The 9,755-nt window shown below is 44.2% G+C and overlaps 1 protein-coding gene across 1 annotated transcript; it reads left to right on the forward strand.

Annotated features, from left to right (window-relative positions):
- The first annotated feature begins 5,488 nt into the window (after positions 1 to 5,488).
- LOC141465892 (inositol 1,4,5-trisphosphate receptor-interacting protein-like 1) lies at positions 5,489 to 6,487 on the forward strand. Its single transcript, XM_074149581.1, has one exon. The coding sequence runs from the start codon at positions 5,489 to 5,491 to the stop codon at positions 6,485 to 6,487; it is 999 nt and encodes a 332-aa protein (XP_074005682.1).
- The last annotated feature ends 3,268 nt before the right edge of the window (positions 6,488 to 9,755 follow it).

Below are 9,755 nucleotides of genomic sequence, written 5' to 3' on the forward strand. Positions count from 1 at the left end.
TAGTACATCATTATTCAGGGCCTCTGAGACAGTCCAGAAATTAAAGTGGTGATAATGATGATGCATTAAAATAAACTGACAAAGTTATATAAAACAGTGGTAAATATTTTGCAGAAAGTGCATTCTCTTAAAGTTGTTCAGCTCGATTTGTCCATGGTAAATATAAAGGTCATGGGGCAGTTGAAATATTTCCACTTACTGGGAGTATTTTCTGCTGTATATAGTCTCAATGGTTATCAAATATGAATAGAGGTGGTAGATTTCAGCTGAAGTGACATTCTTTCTCTGGAGTGATTGCCACTGCATCTATTCCCTAAAGCAAATCAATCAATTTTTTAAATGTTAGTGACTTTTTATCTCAAATTTATTTGTTTTCAAAAGACAAAAGAATGTCTTTATTTTTATTTGTTCTGTTATCTAGCTAATGCCTTTATTCATTCATAAATGTCAGCCATGACCCTTTCTTTCACTGAAGAGACTAATCAAAGATACAGCCACTAATGAAGATGATGTTTTATCATCTGACCTGTCTGGTTACATTACAGCTCAAAATGTAATTTCAGTTGTAGGTTTTGTGTTGGGGATAAATCACACAAAAAACCAGCTGTTGTCATTTTGAACTACAGTTTTATAAGAGGTCTTTGTCCGGTCTTTGTTTTAATAGACATAATAATTAAAGTCACAGATTTGCCAGTACAGTCAGGTACTGTTGAATCTACAAAAATAGCAACTGGGGAGGGTGTTATAATTAGAGAGTGTTTTTCCTTAAACTTTCCAAGGCAGAATAAGACATTTTCTTAATAAAAACCTATATTTTTCATAAAACTTTTCCTACCATTTTTGGGGCTCTATCAGGTCTTTGTCCACTTACAAAATCCTACCTCAACTAGAACTAATTTCACTCTAAATTCTCTGAAATGCACCCATTTTACTGAACACAATATCTTTGGTGAAATGCAGAAGGGTGCTTGAAATAAATCCATTTTAGCAGCTACAGCTTTGTCTACTAATGATGAAGATTATGACCATATGGTGCATCCAAATTGTATGTGGAAGTAGTATTAATTCCAGAAAATCTGTATTATGTTCCTGATCACTGTAACTGGAGGAAAAAAAGTACACACATGCATAAATTAACAGTAGCTGGAGGTAGCAGCTTCCCAATTGATGAGTAACAGATAAAATGTGCTTATTTCAGTAAGGGGAAGATGCACATTCTTCATGTCAATCAAAAGTGAAATCAGAGTGTTTCTAGCGACATGCTAATCTGAATCACAAATCAAGTAGAATTATGTCTGGTTTCGATATTCTGTGGGAGTGGTCAAAACTGCCAACTTTTAAAAAACCCCCCTGCTAACTGCTACGAAGGCAAGTTTTGTGTGGTAAGACTAGGTTGAACCATGTGTTAGTAAGAAATGATCCCTATTTAGAGTTGCAGCAGGTAGGCAAGACCCTTTTTCTACCAAAGATATGAGGATGGACACTACTTGGTGGGCACATGAGCAGGTTACATTCATTTCATCGAGAGGGCTATTGCACATACTGAAGCAGAAAAGATATAGGACTCAGCTTTGTGATACTTCTGTGCATACAGAAGCACCTCAAAATATGCCTTTTGACCATCATGGACGGGCCTTTTAGATCTGTCTGAAAGAAAGGTATGGTGAGGATTTCATGCAGCTGCTGTGCTGTACACCTGACCCATTGATATCATGCAGAGAACTCTGCTGAATACTTAGTGGATTCATTAGCATCAGAATGAACCTTTTGTCCCTAAATAGGAGAATATTTCCTGGCAGTGCTGCTAGCAACATTATTCTAAGTTGTTGGTACATTCATGTCTGCAGGCTGACTTAATGGGGCCAGACACAGAGACAAAAGCTAGCTAATGTTAGAATTAATTTTCCGCTATTTTCCTCCTCATGTTGCCAGACAAAAAGTGTAGAAATTAAGTGGAAAGGAGAGGGAGAGTTTGAAGGGACCATCTGGCTCAGATTCTTGGCCTCCAAAATTGCTGTAGAGAAGATATTTAATGCAAAACTGCCTGAAGTTTATTCCATATTCCCTTACTTTTAGCAATTTGTTTTAATTTTCCTTTCGAAGGTCCACCTCAGTTTCTTTTTCATTTTCCTTTTCTGTACATTTTAACTATAAAAATATGATTTTCTTGCTAATCCAATCCTTTTCTATATTTTTTCCAGAGGAATCTTATTTCTTCCTTGCTATGTTTTCCCTCTTGCTAAGTAAGAACTGAAAGTATTGCACTGCAGACCTAAAGCGTTTCTACCCCTTTCCGAGTGAAATCCTTGAGTTAAATTCCCATCAGCCTTACAAACTAACTTTCACTATTTCTTCACATTTACGCTTAGAGAGTCATACACTATTTTCTCCTAATTTTTCTATCATTCAGTTTAAAAAGTCAAAATCTGTCACATTTACTCCATCCAGGATTATTTTCTATTAGCATTTTATTTATTCTATGAGTTTTTCTGCTGCTCATGAAATACAAATCTAAAATAACACTACTTTTTCACTATTTGTCAAAAAAATATGCTAAATGTAATATCCCAGGTGTCTGGGTCTCATAAAGTTTGGTGAATTGTGTGGTTTGGAGTTTTTTTGGTATTTTTTCCCCAGCATGTATTTGAGAAGCTGAAATATCTTCTAATTGAATGTTTCAATAGATCACTTGTTTGAACCAATGCTGTCTGTGAGAGTCTGGGCGTCACTTTGTTGGCAAAGACAGGCATAGGGTGCCGGCTGCTCAGCTGCCACAGAGTCGGGGAGCATTTTGCAGAAGAGCGGCTGCAGCGGACTCTGCTTTCGTGAGTCCCTGGGCTTTGGCTTCCCAGGGCTTCTGGGTCAATCCCAGTAGCAGCTGGGCATCACACAGCTGCTCAGTCCCTTGCCCCCCTTGGGAGGGTGGAGAGAATCTTAAGGGTAAAAGTGGGAAAACTTGTGGGCTCAGCTAAGACGGTCCAGTAGGTAAAGCAAGAGCTACACACCAAAGCAAAGCAAAAAGAAGAATTCATGCACTACTCCCCTGCTCTGCCGAGCAGACCTGCCTTTTTGGGAAGTGTTCTGCCTCCCTGGGGCTTGGGTTACCGCGCAATTTCCCAGCCTCGTACGGCCCTCCACATATTACCCTATCTCAATTACGGAGAGACCCATAAGGATCACCAAGTCCAACTCTCTGCTCCTCGCAGGACTACCTAAACTTCAACCTTATGACTGAGAGCCTTGTCCAGATGCTCCTTGAACACTGACAGGATGGGTGCCATGACCACTTCCTTGGGGAAGCTCTTCCTGTGACCGACCAACCACCCTCTCAGTGAAGAGCCTCTTCCTAATGTCCAGTCTGAACTTCCCCTAATGCAGCTTCATTCTATTTCCTCATGTCCTGTCACTGGTCACCAGCGCAAGCAGATCAGCACCTCCTGCTGCACTACCCGCCTTGAGCAAGTTGTAGACTGCCATGAGGGCACCCCTCAGCCTTCTCTTCTCCAAGCTGAATGAGCCAAGTGACCTCAGGCGCTCCTCCTAAGTCTTGCCCTCCAGGCCTTTCACCACCTGGGTCACCCTTCTCTGGATGCACTCTCATAGCCTGATGTCCTGCTTACCTTAAGGCCTGCTGGCAACAGGTGGGGGAAAGCCTAACCCAAAGGGGAAGAAGGATCCTGGCACAAGAGTTATCAGGGCTCCTTAAAAGGGCTTTAAACTAGGTTTGAAGGGGAATGGGGATGAAATCGGGATTGCTGAAATGGAGCCTGGGAGCAGCATGCCAGTGCGGTGTGGCTAAAAGTGCTAGCAAGGCCTTGCAGTCTTTTGTCTCAGTGGAGGTGGGGGATGGGGATCCATGTGGTAGTGAAGACATGAGGGGTAGTGACTGGTTGGTAACTAGACAAGTGTCTGAGCACATGATCAGGTGGGAATTAGGGCTTGTCCCCCTCAAAAAGTGGCAGGACAATTAGCCCAGCTGAAGCGCATCTACATGAATGCACGCAGCACGGGCAACAAACAGGAGGAGCTGGAGGCCATTGTACAGCAGGAAAGCGAGGATAGAGTTGCCATCACAGAAATGTGGTGGGAAGACTGGCACGACTGGAGTGCTACGACTGATGGCTACCAGCTTTTCAGAAGGGATAGGCAAGGAAGGAGAGGTGGTGGGGTGGCCCTCTGTGTGAGGGGCAGTTTTGAATGCCTAGAACTGAACAATGTGAATGAGAGTGTTGAGTGCTTATGGGTAAGAATCCAAGGGGAAGGCAAATAAGACAGACATGGTGGGAGCTTGTTATAGACCCCCCAACCAGGATGTAGAGGTGACTGGAATACTGCATCCAGTTCTGAACTCCCCAGTTCAAGCGACACAGGCAAGTACTGGAGAGAGTCCAGCATAGGGCAACCAAGATGACTGAGGGATTGGAGCATCTCCCTTATGAGGAAAGGCTGAGAGAGCTGGCACTCTTGAGCCTGGAGAAGGCAGAGGGGAGACTTTATCTATGTTTATAAGTATCTGAAGGGTGGATTCAAGGAGGATGGTGCCTGACACTTTTCGGTAGTTCCCAGTGACAGGACAAGGGGCAGTGGGCACAAGCTGGAACACAGGAAGTTCCGTTCAAAGCTGAGAAAAAACTTCTTTACGGTGAGGGTGACAGAGCACTGGATCAGGCTGCCCAGGGAGGTTGTGGAGTCCCCTTCACTGGAGGTTTTCACGACCCACCTGGAGGTTGTCCTGAGTAATGTGCTCTAGGCAATCCTGCTTTAGCAGGGCAGTTGGACTAGATGATCTCTAGAGGTCCCTTCCAACTCACCATGACAATTTGGTGACAATTCTGTGGCAAAAGTGCACACAAAAACGGAGGTGGGTCTGCACCAGTGCAGTGCAGAGTGGGACAATCCACTCTCTCGACGGGCCAGCTGTGCTGTGCCCGCTGGATGCAGCCCAGGACACGCTTGGCCCTTTGGGCTTCCACAGCACACTCTTGACTCATCTTCCCCTTCTATCACTCTGTCATTCTAGGATTTCTGTTTAAGGTTGCCCATAGGGAGCCAGGGTTTGGACTTGATGCTCCTCATGCGTCCCCTCTGCTCAGGATTGTCTATGATCGTGAGGTTGCCATGGGCAGGCAGATGATAATAAACCCAGACTACAGCCCCACAGCAGCTCCTGTGAGGAGAGGTCCCTCTTAAGCAGGAGCCCAGGGCAGCTGGCAGCCGCTGAGCCGGGGTGGGGGCCATGGCGGGGACTGTTTGCCGGGCGGGCCTGTGATGCGCTCACCTGCCATCCAGGGCCCAGCCGCTGGCGGGAGTGCCTTGGGCCAGGCACGGTGACGCCGCCGCCGGGTCTGGGTGCAGGCCTTGCTGCCTCCCCGCTGTCTCCCCCCTATCCTGCCTGCCCCCAGCTCCCTGTGGCTCCCGGCCCTGCTTCCCCCGCTGCCAGCTCCCTCCCAGCCCCACTGAGACCCTTCTCTATCTCTTCCTGCAGGCCATGGCTGCCACAGGGCTGTTGTTCCTCCAGGCTTTGCAAAGCTTCTTCCAGCAGATGCTGGGTGCTCAGCTGGACGAGGCCATGCCAGAGCGTATGGAGCAGCGCGAGATGTCCCTGCGAGAGCAGGTGACTCAGTTACTGCAGGGGCTGGAGCAGGCTGCCTTTGCCTGGGCAGCCCCGCTCGTCCCTGCCATGCAGCAATGGCACCTCTGGGCCACTGCTGCAGTTGTCCTCCTTCTCCTGGGGCTCTGCTGCTGGCTCAGGACAAGGAGCCGCCAGCCAGGCAGCAGCAGCAAGAAGGAGGGCACCACCATGGACAACGTTGAAGAGGAGGAGGAGTCAGAAGAAAAACCCAGGGCTGCTCTGCATGGGCGCAGGATTTCGGCCTGGCGCCTCCTGGACCTCTCAGAATCCTTCACAATGGTGGAGGAGCTGGTGGATGAACTTCTGCAGATCTGCCGAAAACTATCCAGGAACAGTTTCATGCCAGAACTGAAGCCAGTCATCGGGGTGAGCAGCACCTTAGGAGGTTGGAGTGCCTGTGAGGAGGATGCCACCTACCGCCTCCTCGTGCCCCTGAAGGCCTCTCGTGGCCATGCCTTCCATGTGGACATGGGCACCACCACCAAGGACACGCTGGAGAAGAAGGCAAGCCTCCGTGTAGAGCTGCAGTGCACATGCATGAAGGAGCAGCTGGCCGAGGACATGCTGTGCTTCCTCCACCACCCCCAGAAGGAGCTGAGGGAAAGACAGGGTCCCAGCCTCCTGGGTACCCTCTGCACCGGCCCCCACTTGGACACAGACAAAACCTCACGCTGGCTGCAGATACTGCTGAAAAGCGCCTGGGCGGTTATGCCTCAGTCGACGCACTGCCATCTGACAGTGTTGCCCTCCAGGAACTCCTGCAAGCTCCGGCTGGCGCATGCTTCTGGTAGTACCATCGTAATTGAGATGCTGTTTGGAGTAAAGCAAGGCGACTCCTACGTCTTCCTGAGCTGAAGAGGCCATTGCCAGGATCCTGCCTTGCAACAGAGACTCACTCCCCCTACCCCACCCTGGACACCAATTGCCCTCCCTGTTCCCAAGTCCCTTCCCTTGGCGATCTTTACCCTCTATAAATGTTTCAATAGATTTATGTCAGCTTCTTCTTCAGTCCTGACTCTACCTAATGCGCCCTGTCTCCCCAGGAGACAGCACCTTTTTGATTCTCTTTCATAACGTGCCTACTTACTCCTCTCAGTAATGAGTCTCTAGTGATGCCCTGGCACTAACAAGAGACACGTCTATTTCTCTTTGGTATTCTTCCTTCTGCTCATTTTTCTTTCTGTACTTCATCCTGCCTTTGAACATCTCCAGAGCATTCTCCTATGTCTCCTGGACACTGTCTCTGAAGGCTTCTATTGTCTCGTTGTCTGCTCACTTCAGACTAGTTCTTTTCTTCTTTCTTGCTATCCCATTATATCATAGTGCTGGTTTTTTTTCCTTAATGGAGTGAGCCTGCTCCAGTGCTTGGGTTCTCCTGAACAGAGCCAGGCATTTTCCTCATAGTCACATCATGTCAGTGGTCCCCTTTCTTCTATACAGATTTTCCTTTTGGGTCCTCTTGTATGCCAGGTGTCTGCAAATCATCTCAGCTTTCTATAACATCCCTAAAACTCTGTCTGAAGTCTATTGTCTTCATTTACACTATCAGGACCTGAAACTTTTCCTCCAGCACCTCTGTCAGGAAACATCTTGTATGAAGAATCAGCTCTAAAATTATGCTTATCTCACAGCTCCAAAATCCAGCGACCTCCATGGCCTGTGTCATATTTGACATTTCACTCCCTGCTCTCTTCACCTATCTTAACATTTCCTAATATAACAAAGAAACAAATCCCATCTCTCTATATAACTCTCCTAATTGATAAGCAAACCAGTTGCTGCCCCGTTGACCAATTACTCTGCATGCAATATTTTTAAAGCTCTCTAGTGGAGTCAGTCCTGCCCTTAATTTGGCTGAGCTAGGATTAGCTTCCTATTCCTTCGGCCCCTGCAAACTCAAAAAAAAAAAAATTTAAAAATTACTTTCTCTCCCATGGCAATCACCAAAATTTCTTACAAAATAGAAACTCTCATTAAATCACACAACAAGTTAATTGACTGATCCACTAAACAAAATCTTCCCCAACAACAAGATTAGAGGCTTTGCCTTAGCTGCCAAAATTTGTGGCAACTAGCCATGATTTTTTAGAATTAGCAAAACAACGGTGTGTTCCCAGTTGAAGAGCAAGCATATAGCAGATTAGCTGTTCTTGCAATATGGCACAATAACAAAAAACTGAATATGGTCTGAGGCTCAACTCAGAAGTTTTACTTTATGAAACAAAGACAAATTTTTTTTTATCCTCTGGTTGTGTTAATGCAGTATCTTGTGCAGTTCTGAGAATTCATATCTAGACAGATATTCCTAGTAGGAAGACCTTTTTTTAAGGAGCAGAAGTAAATTATCCAAAATTAGAGGAATTCTTACACAGCAAAAGATCTTAAAATACCTAAATATGTACTTCACTACTCAATGATGACAATCCATGAAGGTTGCATAACAGCAGGTGATAAATAAGAAATCTTGGAATAAATTGAAAAGTGTATCTATTTAATAAGAAGACATTGCCTTTTTTTTGCTCTGATAGTAGCTACATGTTATGGAAAGACTAATGCCAAATATAAAAAATAGTAGACTCATATTGATTTAGAGTTTAATAGTGTTTCATCAGTGTAACAGTAGGAAAATTATTCCTTTAGAGTCAATGCTTCAGGGAGATACTGGATATCAAGCTTTTGTCTTTTAAGATTTAATGGGGAAAATCCACTTATCCCTTTGATCAATCATGGATGACTTAGTCCTTTTTTGTTGAAGTCTTTGAAAATCCATCTGTATAGCTTCCACTATGCTCTTAATACCTTTCAGACTTTAAACAGATTGTGGAAAAAAAGAAGGAAGATTTCGTTCAGTTCTCAATACCATCAGAGGCACTGTGCTGTTTAGTAATAGATTAAGAAAATTAATTGGAAGGACTTTATGAATGATAGTCAAATAACATAGCAATAATATAATTTAAAACTATAATACTAAGTTAAATATTTGTTATCTTGCCATTTACATAACATTGTTTTAGAATAAAATGGGGAGTTTTCTTCTCTGTTAAGATTAGAGCTTTAAATTTTCTTCTTACTACACTGATCTAAGGAAAGGTAAGATGGCAACACAGCTGGCTTTGCAGGCCTCCAGTTTATTTTTTCCCTCTAGCACTTTAGACAAGGAATTTGCTATCAAATTTTGATGAAAAAATACCCCACTCCTAAACCTAAGATGGTTTGTTTTTTTCGAAAAAAAAAAGTACAAGGTAACCAGAAACAAGAAATGGAAAATATTCTTTATAAGGTAGTCAACATTTTTAGGACAGCTGAAAATAAAAGAGAACTTCAAAAAAGCAGGAGTTAAGCAACAAAACTCATCACAAACACGTGAACGTGACCAACCCAGTGTCATTTTTCAAGCATAAGAAATTGCAAAACATGCATTTCACTGCCTGTGTCTGTATGCAGTCCTGAGAGACTGTGCATAGCCTCCATGGAAAGCTGCCTGGGCTGTGCTGTTAATGATATTGAAATGCAAGCGTATACTCTTGTGCTAGCTAATTGAATTATAGCTAACTCAAATACATCTAAACATGATACCAGGAGTCCTCAAATTATAGTGTTGATACGTCCCAGATTAAGAGATGAAACAAGTGGGATTAATTCAGTTTCATGTGAGTGCAACAGTATTTGGATGTTCCAGCTCTGTTGGTGGAAGCCAATACAGTGACCTGGCAAAACCAAAACTGCATAAAGAAGCACATCACAAAAATACCAGACCAGACAATGTGCTTTAAAAATAATAAGATGACTAAATGGTGGCCATGAAACCTGTAAGAGCCAAAAAACATAGCCTTTAAACAAGATGTTAAAATGAAGATGACAAAGAAAATGCCTAAGGAGTAAAAAGTATTCCTTTAATGGTGACTTGGGACAACACTAGCAGCCCCTAATTGCCTTAAACTCACTCCTTCCTTTCTTTGTTTTCACAGGGAATTTGTTAGTGTGGGAACTAAGCTGGAATTTCAGTAAAGACCTTGAGGTTTGGCCCCTGGAAAAGACAGTATCAGTGCTAGCAGACATGATTGTATTATCCAGTGCTAAACAGAGATGAAGGACTTTATCTGCTTATTATGGGCAAGTACTG

This window comes from Numenius arquata, chromosome 1 (assembly GCF_964106895.1).
Source record: "Numenius arquata chromosome 1, bNumArq3.hap1.1, whole genome shotgun sequence".
In the NCBI taxonomy this organism is placed as follows: domain Eukaryota; kingdom Metazoa; phylum Chordata; class Aves; order Charadriiformes; family Scolopacidae; genus Numenius; species Numenius arquata.

Excerpts from the sequence above, each read along its gene's own strand:
- LOC141465892 (XM_074149581.1), top strand. The coding sequence starts at position 5,489 with ATGGCTGCCACAGGGCTGTTGTTCCTCCAGGCTTTGCAAAGCTTCTTC.